A 16,989-nucleotide genomic window follows, 5' to 3' on the forward strand; every position below is an offset into this window, starting at 1 on the left:
CCCAGCCGCTTCGCGGCATGTGGGATCTTCCCAGACCGGCGCACGAGCCCGTGTCCCCTGCATTGGCAGGCGGACGCTCAACCATTGCGCCACCAGGGAAGCCCTATGTGTCTTTCTTGAAAGCTCCCAAACGGTGCACAGCTAGATAGAGTTGCAACACAAATCCCGACATAAATGCCAGCTGCTTGATGGAGGAGGCAGTAAAGGCCAGTGCTTATTAAGGGTGGACTTCGAGGCACGTTGAGAGATGGTGGAGGGAGCCTTGGGAGGTCCGGAGGTTCTTCAGGGCTCCCCTGATTAACAGAAGCAGGCAGGGACTTTGGGGATGGATGGGCAGCTGCAGAGCAGCGCGCCGCCTGTGCCGCTCACAGGCACCTCTCCAGTCCACCCTCCTCTCATTCCCAGACTGCTCTCTTCCTGTACCACATTTTTGTCTTCAACTCTTGCATTTTGAAAGGTCCCAGCATTCTTGTGTATCACTAAACCATCTCTTCCCTATTTCCCCATCGGTAAATTAAAAAATCTCATACATTTTTTTTTTTTTTTTTTACTATTAATTGAAATGTCAAGGAAACTTAACTATTTACTGACTAGGAAATAACCAGTGCAACAGAAATTTTAGAATATTTTTCAAATTTCACATGTCTCTTCCCTTTATCAAAGATTCTGATAGGCTTCCTGGAAAGAACTAGACCTCTCCCTCCTGCATCCCAGCTGGGAACTGTTTCCAATACTACTTGCTGGCCTTTTGGAAATTTTCTGCCCACAGAAGATCTTCTAGGCCCTAAAAAATCTGGAAGGGCCATGAGTGGGCCCTTCATGCCCTCCCTGGTTCTAGTCCAGGCAGGTTGCTTAGCAAAGCCATTTGCATGGAAACAATGAGAAATTAGAGGCACCAAGAGGAAAGAATCTCTTACCTGAGCCCCTCGCCCCAAAACTATGGTGCTACCAGGAAGGCCAGTTCCCCCTTCTGCTGGGCTCAGTCCACAGACCGTGGCTTATGTCTTCAAAGCACTGTTTCTCTCCCAGGGCCCTTGGCTGGTGTCCTGGGAGGGAGCGTGGGGTGGTGGCTGCCCAGGGCTGCCCTGGTCATGTGTGAGGGTGGGAGGAGAGTGGAGGACATGAGGAGGTGGCTCTGGAAGCCAGAGTGTCCTGAGGTGGGAAGATCCTGGGCAGCTTGAGCCTTCTGGTGACCCGGTTCTGAGGGGCATTAGCTGAGTCAATGGATAGACTCATCTTGAGAGGGTTTTGCATCTACTTGTTTGCAATTTATAACAGACCAAGCTTTAAAAAGATTCCAACCTTTGTATGTGTAATGAGGTGGAGCAAATTTTATTGACCATACTTCCTCTTAGGAAGAAGGCTGTCATTGTTCTAAGAATGTCTTGAGCAAGGCTTCAGAAAGGGAGGAGCTTGCCTGCTTGACAGAGGAGCAAGAATTGTGCTTTTTGATCCTCCCAAAGAGACGAGAGAGAAGGAACAAGAGGGAAAAACAGTGGGAAGGAGTAACCACGATGAACTGGAAGGCTAGTGTCTGGGGGCCCTTTTGAGATTGGCCATACATGCTTGTGAAAGTTGCTGTCCCCTCCACCATCATTCCTGTGATATTGTCATAAAATCTGCCTGGTTCCTGCAGTCCAGCAAGAGTATATTCTTTGGAGGGATCTTGAGGGGCTGTGAGTCTACTGCCAGGGTGCCGTGTGTGCAGGATTGGGCCTGAGGAAGGAAACCACCGGGACTTGGCAGAAGCCCTAGGTTTGTCCTTCCACATAGGTGATGGAATTAGATTTAGATCCCTAAGGGCAAGGCTATACCAGCTGACATCTAAGTTACTTTAAATTATGAACTGAACATGAAAGGGGTTTGCTATTCTGAATTCAATAATTATTTAAGAGAATGAATGGTTGGCAGATTATCATTCTGAAGGACATAGAAAACCAACTGAAACAGTGTTAATAACACCAACTCATTATTAGTACTGGTGTAGTAATCTGAAACTATTTTGGGTGTATTGTAGGACAGAATAAATCGATATACTGATGTTGGGAACCAGGGTTCTCACCATGGGAGTAGCGAGATACAAATATGGAGTAGGGGGAAAGACAAAAACTATGTGATGTTGTATTTGAATTGGAGGTATCAATATGAACTTACAATTTACACACACACACACACCCTTACATTTATATTTCTCCATTTCCTGGCTCTGTTCACTGAAAGGTCCATGATACCCCAGTAACAATGAACACACTTAGCACTCAGATCTTGGTTTCTAAATACCATTACTCACAAAAAGGACCCAGGGCTTCTTGGAGAGATGGCCAAATCCACACCCAAGGCAAAGAGACTTAATGCAGAAAGTAAGAAATTGTTCATAGACTGATGGAGACACAGGAACAGCAAGTGGCTGCATCCCACTAGCCACATTTGGGACAATTCGAACATTAAGAAAAAGAAAAACAATGGATTATAATACATTGAATAATAAGAAGAAGAATCCATGAGTCCATAGTAAAACTAAAAATGTGAAAGAGGGAAGCTCATATTCACAGAAGAATGTCAGCTAATTAATGTAGAAGGAAATAAACATTGTGCAATCCTCAACAAAATAACTGATTTTGACAAGGATCATTATCATTATTTTCATAGAGTAAAAGTTGTTGGGAAACAGGATATTCTTATGCTTTCAGGTAAGTATCGCCTCCAAATATTATTTAGCAATTACTAAGGGGAAAAGGTACCTTTACAGTGGAGAGCTTGGAGGACACTCCTTTAACCAGGTTACGAGGCAGCATCACTAACCGTGAAAACAGCTGATATTGTGGGCCTCTTGATGTGATGTGGGTAGTAATCTCTAAATATTAAAGTCTAAAGAAGAAAATAAAAACTGCTCATTACCTCACCTGCAAGAAATAATCACAATTAACATTCTGGTATATGTATATGTACAAAATTAGGATGGTTTGTATAATGTGTACATAGATATAGATATAGATATATGTGTATCTATATCTCACTCTATCTCTGTACAGACAGTCCCCAACTTAAGATGGACTTTATGATGGTATGAAAGCGATACACATTCAGTAGAAATCATACTTCGAATTGTGAATTTTGATCATATCCTGGGCTAGTGGGTACAATACTCTCTCATGTTGTTGGGCCATGGAAGCCACAGGTCCCAGTCAGCCACGTGATCACGAGGCGAAAACACCGATACACTTAGAACCATTCTGTACCCACACAACCATTCTGTTTTTCACTTTTATTACAGTATTCAATGAATTACATGAGATATTCAACATTTCATTATAAAATAGCCTCTGTGTTAGATGATTTTTCCCAACTGTAGGCTAATGTAAGTGTTCTGAGCATGTGTAAGGTAGGCCAGGCTAAGCTATGATGTTCGGTGGGCTAGATGTATTAAATGCTTTTTCAACTTCAGATAATGATATTTTCAGGAATTCCCTGGTGGTCCAGTGGTTAGGACTCCGTGCTTCCACTGCAGGGGGCACAGGCTCGAGATGATATTTTCACTTATAGTGGATTTCTCGGGATGAACCCCATCATGAGTCAAGGAAGATCCGTGTGTGTATTATGTATATATATGTATACATACATAAATATATATATATTTAAAATCATATGTGATATATGTATACATGATATATATTATTTTTTTCCATGTAGCATATCATGAACATTTTTCCTTGTCATCAAATGTTGTTTCAAAATGTGTTTAATAACTGTATAGTAATCCATCATGTGGCTGTTCTCTAACTTAATCATTTTCTCAATTGACCATTTGGGTAGTTTCAAGTCTTTTGCCATTATAAATAATATTGCAATAAATATCCTTTGTACGTAAATCTCCCCGTATTTCTCTTTATTTCCTTTGGATAAATTCCTGAAAGTAGAATTTCTGAATGAAAGGCATTTTAAGGCTTTTGATATATATTACCAAATTGCCCTGTAAATTGTACCAACCTGTACCAAGATTATATCAGTTTATGCTCTCAGTAGCAGTAAGTAAGGATGTCCACTTAAATGCATTCTAGACAGCATCAGGTAGTCTAATTTTAAAATTTTTAATGGAATTTTTAATTATTTAAAAATTTCCAAATGTCAGTACCCTTATACACTTCAGGTTTTTGCCCATCTGTAACCGTTTTTGGCGTACTTATTACATTGAACACAGACTTTTTATTTGCTTTTATCATCAATTTCCAGGCCTTTATAATTTTGGGAAATCATGTCTTATAGTATAAATAACCATCCCTGTTAGACTTTTAGGTCTAACAGGTAGGTTGTTTCCTACCATTTTTGCTTTCCTGCAAAAAATAGTCTCCGGCAAATCATTTTTCATTTCTGCTAAATTTATTTTTTAGAAAAAAATTCCCAAGAGTAGGGTATCCAGGCTGGAGACCGTGATTGTTTTTATAGTTCTTGGGGTAGCTGGACAGATTTATTTTCTAAAGGTCTGTACCACCTGTCACGCTGCCAGAATTATATGGTTTACCTCACATCGGTGTCCTGAAGGTGATCAGAGGTCTGCCATAGGGAAGCAGAGCTCTCCCCATGCGTCCCTGGTTTCCCCTTCCCTTGGGCCTCCCAGAGGGTAGCTCATGGTTGGCGTGAGCCAAGAACCAATCTCAGCACAGATAACCCCGGACCGCTGGGAGGGAAGATGAGAGAAGGGCTTGAGACTCTGCCTGCACAGAAATTATTAGCTTTGGCCCCCAAATCCCACTGCTTGGGAGCCACAAATAAATGGTTTAAGCTGTGGTTGCAGACAAGGTAAGCATGCGCAGCCCTGCCCTTGTCAGGAGCAAGACTGGCCCAGGTGAGAGCAATCAAACACTCAGCGATCAGGGCAGGACGGGAGGTAATCTGCAGGCCCCGACCCCCGCCCCCGCTGCCAATTCATTCTCCCCTGACCATTGACACTCCCCTTCCTTCCTTCCTCCCTCCCTCCCTCCCTCCCCCCTTTTTTTTTTTTTTAAGTTCTGCAAGCTTTGAGACTCCCAAACTTTTGACTGCCTGAAATGCCCATGTTTCAATTGCACCCCTTTCGCTAAACATGCTCTGCAATTTCTCTGTGTGTGATTTCTCCTTCCCTTTCTTATCTAGGGTGCCTGGCCCCAGTAGGCATCAGCTTTTCAGGATGCAGGCGTTGCTGTGGTTTCTCTGGGAGACCACCCCTCACAGTTACCGACTGTCATGAGGACAGGAGGCTCTTCTGTGTTCATGTCTCATAGAAATGGCCCAGAGCTGGGATTGAGGGGACTTGGTGTTCCTAGGTGCCACCCACCCACTCTGTGACCCTGGGTGCCAAAATACCCTTCCTGCTCGGGCCCCAAATGTCTCAGAGAAAGGAATGCCTACGTGGTTCTGTAATATTCACACACAGGGGTATTCTCATTCACATCCTGTGTGAACTGGGCATGCATGGCGTCTTGGAATCCCAGGATTCTGTAAAACCAGCATCATCATTGAGGGACTCTGGCCTGCTGCTTTGGAACCCGGATCCCTAACCCTGACCATACCCTTCACTTCTCCCCGCCAGCAGTCTCAGTCATTCATTTTTGTTAAATGCTCATTATGTGTGGCCCTGTGTTGGTGATGGGCTGGGGTAGGTGTGTCCTGCAGTTCCGCAAAGATACCTAAAACCAGTCCCTTGCTCCCTGCACCTTGCAGTCTCTGACAGATAACATGGGCACATGCTGGTAAGTGATCGGGGACCTCAGAGAGGTGCAAACCAAATGCTCTCTGGCGGTTCAGAGGACGGAGAGAACATTTCTGGAAGATTCCTGGAGAAGATGGCCCTGAGCCTTGAAGGATGGATGAGGATGGGGATGGGTGCGGGGGGGGGAACAGTGTGGGCAAGATCAGGAGGTGGGAACCTGCAGGTACCACCCGGGGAGTGGGTGGGTCCTTTATCAGAAGTGGGGGTGAAATGTTTCTGGGTGTTCCTCACATCCTGACCAGGTGCTGTCACTCCCATCATATATTTTAACATATTAAATATTATAATAAATATTTAAATCATTTTGACATCCTCCCTAGACAAGCGTGGATTATACTCAGTCTGCATTTAGCCTGGGCATGGGCTACAGGGTACCCCCTTCCCTCAAAAAAAGATGAGCTTTGCTTCTGATGACTTTCCTCATCTTTCTTTTTTGTGCCTTTCCTTCCTGTGTCCCACCATCCCCATTCCTGTCCGGTAGGGTCTCCTGCCTCTCTGCCCCCACCCTAACACTCCATGCCTGCCCTTTTGCTTCCTTCTTCCCCTCAGGGCCTTGGGGTGGGACCTCTGTTCGAATTCTCTGCCCTGAAACAGACCTCCCAGGTGCCTGTTTCCTGAGGGAGTTTCCAGAGACCATGCCCCATCAAATACACGTGCTGTGACACTTTCTGGCAGTCTGGTGATGGAGTCTGGGAAGCAACATTGGGCCGTGCCTCCCCCAGTCCAGGGCTCCAGAGAAGGGCCTGCAGCCTTCTGCAGTCTCCAAGCCAGCTGGGCCCCTCACCATCTTTGCATTGAGGGCCTAGCTGCCTGTTTGTTCCTGCTTGAAAAGACCTCCTACAAAGTTCACCCTGCCATTGACCCCCAGCTTTCCCCATCCCTCTCAAGCATCACAATGCACTGGGGTGGGAGGAGGGTTTAAAGCAAACCCATCCCCTTCTCTGCTGTGAGGAGTCCAGCTCCCAGGACAGCCAACCCTCAGGGACCTTTCAAGACAAGTGGCCTGGGGCCTTGCCTGTCCTGCAGAGGCGCTAGGAGCCCCAACCCCTCAGCCTCTGACCTGGGGGGCCAAGCTGAGGCTTAGCAAGGCCCAGAGGCAGAAAAGCACATTCTAGCTTTCCCCAGTCCTGCATTCGCAGACTTGTCCTGAGAAACTTTGGATTTGGTTCTTTCTCAGTGCATGCCAAGATCAGGGCTCTTTGGAACTTACTCCTGAGACAAGAGGCCTCCCTTTGATGACCATGTCAAATGAGATGGAATCTGGCCAGGTTCTTAGAGGAACTCAGGAGAATCCCTGGAGTGGGAAAATAATGAGAAAGCGGGGCCATTCACCATTCAGAGTAGAAAGTAGAGCATTCATTGTCAGGGCAGAGGCTGAGGCTGGGAGGAAGCAGGCTTGGGGTGGGGAGCTGGCCGCATCACTAGGAAGTTTTGGGGGGTTGCAGGGACAGCAAGGGTCTGACTAAACTCTGGGCTCGAATACTAAACCGCTCACTTTCTGTGTGACCTTAAGCAAGTTAAAACCAACAATCAACATGAAAAACAAATGTATTAAGTCTAGAAGGAAAATCATCACTTTGCAAGTGGTATGTTTACAGGTGATTAAAAATTTTTTGTGTGCTTTCAATTTTTCTGCCATTTTCTCTAAACAGCATGGATTACTAGTATAACTGGCAAAACAAAAACAAAAAACACAGAGCTATCTGTACTTTGGAAACAAACAGATTCTGGGAAAGGACTCTGGAATTCAGGGATTGATATGCATATATTTGAAAGGGGAGAGGCAGTCAGGCTACACCCAAGTGAGAAATTTTCCTGGCCCCCTGACAGCCCGGCTGGCTTGTCTGGGCTGGCAGTTAGTCCTGCTATTTCAGTACAGGAGGTGGCTGTTCATTTCCCATCCTATGTGACCACTGTCAGCTTGCTCAGCAAATGTCCCACGGGGTGCCCTCCCTGGGGCTGCATGCTGCCTTTAGACCAGGGGCCTCTGTTGAGGTCTCTCTGTACTCCTGTCCTTAGCCAGGTTTGTCCCTTTGTCAAAGGGGAACACGGTGGCTTCCCTGGGTTTCTTCCCCCACGATGAGCATCCATGTTGCCTGGGTTCCTCATCTGACCTTGACATAGACTGCCTTCTCTCACTGTTGTCACTGTTTATTGTTGATTTTTTGAGGTATAGCATACATACAGGAAAATGCACAAATCTTAAGTGTATGGCCTAATGGATTTTGACATATGTTTATACCATGTAACCACCAGTCAGATCGAGACATTGAACATTTCCATTATTCCAGAGGGTTCCCTCATGCCCTTTCCAAGTCAGTACCACCACCACCCCGCCCTGCCCCAAGGTAACACTGTAATGACCTCTACCACCATAGGTGCATTTTGCCTGTTTTTGAATTTTATATATACTTTATTTATTTATTTAGGCTGCTCTGGGTCTTAGTTGCGGCACGTGGGATCTTCATAGTGGCATGTTTAGTTGCGGCATGCAGGATCTTTAGTTGCGTTGTGGCATGCGTGTGGGATCTAGTTCACCAACCAGGGATCGAACCCTGGCCCCCTGCACTGGGAGCGTGGAGTCTTACCCACTGGACCACCAGGGAAATCCCATGAATTTTATAAATACTTTTCTGTGTTTGCCTTCTTTTGCGTATCATTATGTGTATCAGCCTTCTATTATTATGTAACAAGTCACCCCAAAATTTAGTGGCTTGAAACAACAAAAAGCAATTCTTTTGCTCACTGATCTTCGTTTGGGCAGGGCTTAGAGGGGATGATTTGTCTCTGCTCCATGCAGCTTCGGCTAGGGCAGCTTGACTGGGGAAGGTCCATTTCAAGATGGCTCACTTTCATGGCAGGCAAGTTGGTGCTGACCATTAGCTGGTGGCTTAACTGGAGCCCCAGGCCCTCAGTTCTTATCCACATGGGTCTCTCAGTAGCCTGCTTGGGCTTCCTTACACTATGATGGCTGAGCATCCCAAGAGAACAAGGTGGAAGTGCAAGGCATTTTTAGCCTTGCACACCTAGCCTCAGAGGTCACATAGCCTCACCTTGGCTATACTCTATTGTTGAGGCAGTCATAAAGGCCTGCTCAGGATCAAGGGGAGGGGACATAGACTATACCTCTGGATGGGGCATGTGGGAAAGTTCTAGAAGAACATGGGGGATGAGAGATATTGGGGTGCCAATCTGGGGAAGATTCATCCACATTATAACATATATTACTAGTTTGCTTTTTTTAATGAGGTATAATATTTCATTGTGTGCATATACCACAGTTTACTTATCTAATCTATTACTGACATTTGAATTGTTTGCAGTTTGGGGCTGTTTGAAGAGTGTCATTATGAATATTCTTATACAAGTCTTTCGGTGGATAAGGGCTGCCTTCTCTCACTGTTGCTGTCTCTTTAGCTTTTAAGATTTTAAAAATCATAACAATTCTATCCTTTTATTTTTTTCTTTCCCCATCAGTTACTGTGGCCATATGTATTTTAGTATGTAAATCTCTGCTAGTGTTTTTTAAATGTTGGGAAGAAATTATATAAGTATTTCATAAATATGTTCTCTTTATAAAAGCATTCAATATTACAATTAAGATTAAAGTTCTTCCCTACAGAAGAAATTATATAAGTATTTCATAAATATGTTCTCTTTATAAAAGCATTCAATATTACAATTAAGATTAAAGTTCGTCCCTACACCGCTTGCCAAGATTGAGCCCTTTCCTCCTACCCCGAGGTAACCCCTGTCACCAGTTTGGTGGGTCTCCTTCTAGAGCATTTTTGATGCATCTTCTCACATAAATACTCTCATAGGAAATATTATTTTCTATGTGTGTGTGTTTTGTTTGTTTGGTACAACAAACGGCATCATACAGCTCTGCAATTTGCTTTCTCACTTAAAAAAATATCTTGGAGATATTGCTGAATAATGTTCCATAGTATTATTATGCCACTGCCATTTACCCATTTCCCTATGAAAGGACATTTAGGCTGTAGCCTTCTTTAATGTTTTGCGTGAGTCCCATGAACTGGAGGGCAGGCCTTGTACACTGTAAATATAGTCAGTGCTTGATCAGTACTGATGCACCCCTTCAAGGAGAGGGTTGCCGGAGCCCTGGATGTGTGTCACTCAATGTCCCTTTTCTTTGCCTGCAGAGACGTCTCAGAGAGGCTGTGCAGCTGCTGGAAGACTACAAGCATGGGACCCTGCTTCCGGGGATTACTAATGAGCAGGTAACTCTGCTAGAGGTGGGGAGGGAAAGGAAGGTGACAAATTCACCACCCCCTCCCTGCAGCCAGAATGACTTCTCTTCCCTTCAGAATCCACTTCTACTGCTGCTACATCCCTTGTGGACTTCTGGCTTTTTGGAAGGGATATTCAAGTCTCTCCTGTAACCTGGGTCTGGTAGGGAGGCTGATAAGGCTAGAGAGGCCTAAGGCAGTAGTTTGCTGGAGCTAACGTGTGCATCTTTTCCCAGTTCCACATTCAGTGACATCATAGTGATGGCTTGAAATCATCCACAGTAGGAGAATTTACACCATGGAAATTGGCAAATACTATAAATCAGGACTTTTTTCTCAAAGAATCAAGTATTAAACATTTACCAGCGTACCACTACCCAAAAGTTCAGATTGAGGGTGGGAAAGATGGGGGAGGATGGTGGGGATGAGGCTAAAACACTGTAATTTCATTTAAAAAAAATTATTTATTTTATATATTTATTTTTGGCTGCGTTGCGTCTTCCTTGCTGCACACGGGCTTTATCTAGTTGTGGCGAGTGGGGCCTACTCTTCGCTGCGGTGCACTGGCCTCTCATTGCGGTGGCTTCTCTTGTTGCAGAGCATGGACTCCAGGCACGCCGGCTCAGTAGTTGTGGTGCACAGGCTTAGCTTCTCCGCGGCACGTGGGATCTTCCCGGACCAGGGCTTGAACCCATGTCCCCTGCATCGGCAGGCGGACTCCCAACCACTGAGCCACCAGGGAAGCCCAATTTCATTTTTTTATATCCTGTAGGAACTTGAATTAGAACTAATTGAAATGTTGATGGTTTTGTTTAGTTTGGGGGAAGGGTAGGGAGATGTAGTTTAGAGCACAGCTCTAGAGCTCTAGTGACTGTAGAGACAGATGGTTGATGTGCTGAAGTTTTTCTTTTCGTTCACAAGCTTTATTTTAAAATCTATTAAAAATTAATTTCACAGTTTTTTTTCAAAGTAATCTATGTGCATAGTTCAAAAAGTCAAATAGTACTAAAACACTCGTAAGGAAAAATAGTATGTTGCCCCATCCCTCCTCAATTCCCATTTCTATTCCCCAGAAGCAAATACTGTTAGCTGTTTCTTCAGTTAGAAACCTATATTTCAAACTAACATGCTTATCTATACCGCTATTTCTCAACTAGTTCTTTTGTATTATCTATTACGGTAGTTGAGGATTCAGCTCTCTTATTATTCACTCCCATAAACACATTTCTCTCCCCTACCCTCATCACCCTCCCCAAATAGTTATCATAGTTTTGGGGTTTATGGATATTCAGTATTCACATTATTACACTTATATGAATAATATTACAACTTTGTTGTACATGATTATGTTTCCTCTCCTTTTCGACTTTATGTTTTACCTGGATTTAATAATTGCCTCATTTTTTCTCATTAACATAGTTTTCCTTGTACCATCTCAAATTCTTACTGCACCCTGTAGCAGCCTTTTGATATTTTCAGTGCCTCCTTTCAATCTGAAGACTCCTGTCCTTCAGTTCCATTATTTTTCTCTGAAACTTTCATTTCTGGAGACCACGTCCCTCCAGGCCTTCCTCTTGGTATACACCTTCATTTTGGTGGAACACCTCTTCTGGTGGCTTCCTGAAAAAAAGGCAAATGGGAAGAAAATTTTGAATCCTTTTAGATCTGAAAAAAAGGTAATTTGTAATTGTAATTCTGCACTCAGCTTTAACTGACAGTTTGGCTGAGGAGAAAATTCCAATTTTTAGGTTGATAATCATTTTCCTTCAGAATTTTGAAGACATTGCTCTTCTGGCTTCGGGTCTAGCTGTTGAAAAAGCCAATGCTATTTTATTCCTGATTCTTTGCAAGTGACCTGTTTTCTCTCTTTGGGAATGTTTAGGATCTTCTCTTTATCTATACAGTTTATTTCTAAAATTCCACAATGCCATCTCTTTTAAAATTCATTATTTTGGGTTCCTGGTGACCTCTTTCAATCTGAAGACTCCCATCTCTCAGTTCTGGCAACTTTTCTTATACTGTTTCTTTGATAATTTCTTTTCATTCTGGAATTCCTATTAGTCAAATATTCAACATCTTAGATTAACACTCTGATTTTCTTATCCTTTTTTTCTCTCCTATTCCTTCACTTTGTCCCTCTGCTTGGCGTTACAGGAAATTTCCTTGAGTTTATATTCAACATGTCTATTGAATTTCTAACTTCAGCTAGTATAATTTTAATTTCTGAGAGCTATTTGATTGTTTCTTTTCTTGGTTCTTTTTAACAGGATCCTCTTCCTGTTTTGTAAATACAGTATCTTCTCATTGGTCTGCATTCTGGAAGCCAAGTAGGGGAAGGAGGCTGGAGTCCCAATATTCACTTTGCAGATTTTCATTAATTTCCCTGCTTTTAGCCTCACCTGCTCCCGCTCTCCACTGGGCTAGTGTTCCCAAGTCTGGAGTCACTTGAATTCAGTTTCTCCAGAAGGTTGATAAACTTCCATTGTCTGGGGGATACAGGTGAGGGTGGTAAGAGTCACCTAGCTGTGTGGGGAAAGCCGAGGGGTTCTACTGCTTTGAATACAGATTTTCAACCAAATCCCTGTGTTTAGCCCTATGATTAACTCTTTGTTCCTGGGGTGCTTGGTCCCTCCAAGTCCTGAACTTTGCTGGTGCCCTGGGGGTAGTGGCCTGGCTTCTTTTTATTTTAAGATTTTTTTTTTTTTTTGATGTGGACCATTTTTAAAGTCTTTATTGAATTTGTTATAATATTGCGTCTGTTTTTATGTTTTGGTTTTTTGGCCGCGAGGCATGTGGGACCTTAGCTCCCCGACCAGGGATCAAACCCGCCATCCCCTGCATTGGAACGTAAAGTCTTAACCACTGGACCACCAGGGAAGTCCCATGGCCCAGCTTCTTAAGTGTGCCTTCTGCGGGCATTGAGGGGAGGGTTCCTCCTCTCTGCTGGATCAGTTACTAAAACTCTACTCATTCTCCATCCAAAACATGTTGCTGTCCCTCCTCTGCTGTTGTCTTCTCTTCTGTTTCGTTGGTGACTCTGTGAGACACTGCCCCTGCCTTCTAGCACCTTTAGGTACAAAGCCCAAGCTGAGGCCCTGTGCTGCCACATGACACACTAATACCTGATGGGGTGTTCCATAGGGTGGGTAGCTAAGCCATCAGCCCTCCCCAGTCCAGTTTGTTTCACTATGTATTTATGGAGCACCTACAGGCCAGTGTTGGTGCTAGGGCCTGGGGAGAGAGGAGGGGAAAAGCTAAAGGAGGGTCCTGCCTCGTGGACTCCCCAGAATCTAGGCAATGACAGTGAAAACACATGATGCTGTGGGAGAGCAGAGGGAGGAGTAACCTGCCCAGACTAGGGGAGTCTGGAAGAGATTTCTAGCCTGAGACTTGAGGGATGAGTAGGGTCTGGTGAGGAGGAGATGGTGGATAGGAGGAGTCCAGGCGAGGAAGCACATCATGGACACAGAGAGGATGGGGCCTCCAGAGGAAGGGACAGGCGAATGTGCTGGACTGCAGCCCACAACGTGGAGGGAGGGCAGAGGTGCCAACAGAGGCAGCCCCTTGGCCGATGTCCTTGTGCGGGGCCCTGTAAGTGACGTGAGCTGCTGCAGTGCTGGTAAGGCAGGGTCCATCTTCAGGTGTCTGTGTTGCCTGCTGAGTTGGGGGCAGCCGTCAGCAGGGAGGGAAGGCTGGGATCTCCCCATTCCTGAGCGTGGTGCTGCCCTCTGGCCGTGGGCACTGAGGAGCCTGGGTGGTGTGACCTGACACGCCCCTCTCTAGGCCAGAGTAGCCCTCAGACTGTGGCAGTTCCTCGTGGACCTGTCAGGGGTGGTCCAGCCTCCAGGTCCTTCCTGATCCTGTGTCTGCTCCTAGCCCAAGCTCCCCTCTAGCCTGTCTTCACCCCTTGGGACTCCTTCCTGCTTTCATAGTTTGGGGAATGAGGCCATGTTTCCCCTCTTTGCTCCCTTCAGTAGCTTAAAGCTGCCTGTCTTGTTTTCTGGGCCTCCTTTGTTTTCTATCCTGAAAGCCCCCATGTGCCTCCAGGGAGCTGGGAGGAGGGGAGAGGGTGGGAGGGCCCTGGCACTAGCTGTACTTCCCGGTTCTGGCTCACGTCGGTAATGCCTGCAGTGTCCATCTGGAGGCTGGGTAGCACAGTGCTCTAGGTGTGAGCCTGCTGTTCAGTCCCCCAATAAACAGATTGCCTGTCCCCCGCCCTCCTGGCTCCCCAGAGCATTGGGATTGGGTTCTGCTGCAGATCTCACAGTGCTTCCCTCCCTGGGCCTCATCTGCAGAGCCACAACCCCTCTGGCTTCCAGAGCCACAGGAAGAAAGGATGGGTGGTGACATACCAGCTCAGGATCTGGGGAAGCCTCAGTGGTCGGGAATTCATGAAGTCCCCATTCCTGGTTCAGGCTGGCCCTGCTTAAGGGTCATGCCTGTGCTGTCTGAAGAGCACAGATCAGATCATTCTATGCCAGGTAGATGGGGATGGTTCTTGACTTCATTGTGGAGAGTGGCCTTGTGTGTTCTTGGGCTCTGTGCCTGCCCTGATGTCCTTTTGCAGGTGTGTGAGTCAGAAGCCCGTGGCTGTGTCTTGATGCCTGTGGGCTTGTCCTGATGTCATGGGCACCACTGGGTATCCTATGAACTATTTTGTTATCTAACCTGCCCTCCAGTTACAACATCCCACCAGGGGGTTTGTGCAAGCAGATTGATAGTTTATTCCCCCATGATGGCCTTGGTTAGCAGGTGACTGATATCTCCTCCAGAGACTGTTAATTTGTTGAAAAGTTGCTATACCGATGAAAAATTAGTCCTGAGGATAAAATAAAAATAAGTATAATTTACTCTTTGGGCTTGACAGGTAGAAATTTGATGGGCTAGGAACCCTAATAAGGACTGCAGCTATCAGTTAAACAACAAAGCCACAGGTGAGAGCAAAAATGTAAGCCCGGGCAGCTAAGTTTCTGGATGTTTGCTGTGCTGTGTGCATTTTATATGCCAGGGCCTTGCTGGAATGGTTTGACATGGATGGATATGGGTGGGGTTCAATATGGAACGCTCCCCCATGGTAATGAGGCACCACTCACTGTGAGCTCACCAAGGGCCAGGAGCCGTGTTAATATTTGCACTTTACAAGTATTAACTCAATTAATCTTCACAGAAACGCTGTTTGGTAGATGCCTATATTAACCCCATTTTAAAGGTAAGAAAAGTGAGGCTCAGAGAGATTATATTACTTACCTCAGGTCACATAACTAGTATGTGGTGGGACAGGAACGCTGGGCCTGGAAGATCCAATGCCCATCTCTCACCCACTATCTGAAGGTGGATTTGGAAGGGAAGGTGATACTCTGGAGTGGAATGTGTATGCTAACACAGGGCAGAGTGAGTCGGGGCGGGGGGTAGGGGTGCTGTCAGAGGAGCTTGGTGTGTGTGCACGTCTTGCAGCCCTAGTCACACTGTGCAGTTAACCCTGCCAGGCCAGGTCATGGGCATCTGCGGGGCACCCGGTACATGAAAGGCGCTGCGGCAGGTGGGCGCGGGGCAGGTTCCTGCCCTCACGCAGCCAGCTCCCGCGCAGGTAAGCAGGTAAGCAGGCGCCTGGAGGTAGGCTGGTGGCGAGGCAGTTTGGAGTTACGCTACGGTAGAAGGAGTTCAGTGGTGAGAGACTCCTGAGAACGTAGGTGCTGAGGAAGGGCTTCATGCAGGAGAACGCAAGTGGTTGGATGTAGAACGTAGGGAGAGACCCAAGGCCTGGGAGGGACGTCCCCGTAAGTCACAGACAAAGGCCGAGAAGTAGAGTGGAGAGACAGAGAGAGAGCGTGACGAGAGAAAGAGAGAGAGAGGGAGAGAAGTTGAGAGAGGAAGCTGGGAAGTTTCGGGCCAGGTTGTGAAAGTTTTTGAAACCCAGAGAGATGCTGGCTGTGTTGTACTGCAGCAAGGGAGATGCAGGACAGTGGAACTGTGATCAGATCATTCTGTGCCAGGTAGATGGGGAGGGGTAATTGCCGATAAGGAAACCAGCTTGGGAGCGACTGGGGTGGTCAGGAGTGAGGGGGGCAGGTCTCTGGGAGCCACCGTAGGCTTCTGAGTGGCTGTTCTGGCCCATCATTACACATTCCCCAGAGGCTGGGAACCCGCCCACCTTACTCCGAGCCTACGCAGCACCCAGCATAGCATATTGGTTGCTCAGAGGCCCCATGTAGGATGGGTTCTGCCTGCAACCCGTCAAGAAAGGGCAGCAGAGATGTAAGAGATACTGCCAGTCTCCTCCCCTGGCAGAGCAGAAATGGGGTCAGCTGTGTTTGGGCTTTGCTGAAAATAGAAGAGAAGATACTGGAGAGTTAAAAATACTTGCACCCTGAATCTTCTCTGGGTATCAGCAGGATTGTCAGAAGCTTGGCTGACATCCCCCTCTTACCCTGACCCCTGGCCAGAGACTTCTGGGGTCCTGATCAGCACCCAGCCCCTCTGGGGCAGCTACAGGTTGGCCCTTATCGTTAGCACAAAATAGGCAAGTGATTAGCATTAGCTGAAGCATATGTATGATGTGCTAGGAGTTGTACTGGGTGCTGTAGACTCATCTCTTGGCTGGGTCATTGTGGTGCCCTCCTGGGTGGTCTCCCCATTCTACCTGGGCCCCCTCTACTCATTCCCAGTGTAGTACTCAGAGTGATCTGTGAGAATATACATTACACGGTTCTCTGCTCCAGGGTTTCTTGGCCTCAGCACGATTGGCATTTGGGGCTGGATGGTTCTTTGTCGTGGGGGCTGTCCTGTGCACTGTAGGACATTTAGCAACACCCCTGGCTTCTACCCACTGGGTACCAATTAATGACAACCAGACATTACCAGGTGGCCCCTGGTGAAAAATTACCCTCCTGTTAAGAACCACAGCTCTAGTAAAAACTCAGAGTAAAAGCCACAGTCCTTAGCACAAGCTGCAACACCCCAATTCCTCTCTGATTTTGTCTCCTACTACTCTTT

At 46.2% G+C, this 16,989-nt stretch overlaps 1 protein-coding gene across 1 annotated transcript in view; it reads left to right on the plus strand.

Moving 5' to 3' along the window:
- SFXN5 (sideroflexin 5) overlaps positions 1 to 16,989 on the plus strand; it is a 116,040-nt gene that overhangs the window by 16,274 nt on the left and 82,777 nt on the right. The window contains exon 3 of the mRNA XM_007453426.1: positions 9,910 to 9,987. Within this exon, the coding sequence (XP_007453488.1) occupies positions 9,910 to 9,987 (78 nt within the window). The remainder of the gene's footprint in view (positions 1 to 9,909; positions 9,988 to 16,989) is intronic.

The sequence above is a fragment of the Lipotes vexillifer genome, unplaced genomic scaffold (assembly GCF_000442215.2).
Source record: "Lipotes vexillifer unplaced genomic scaffold, Lipotes_vexillifer_v1.1 scaffold253, whole genome shotgun sequence".
Taxonomy (NCBI): Eukaryota; Metazoa; Chordata; class Mammalia; order Artiodactyla; family Lipotidae; genus Lipotes; species Lipotes vexillifer.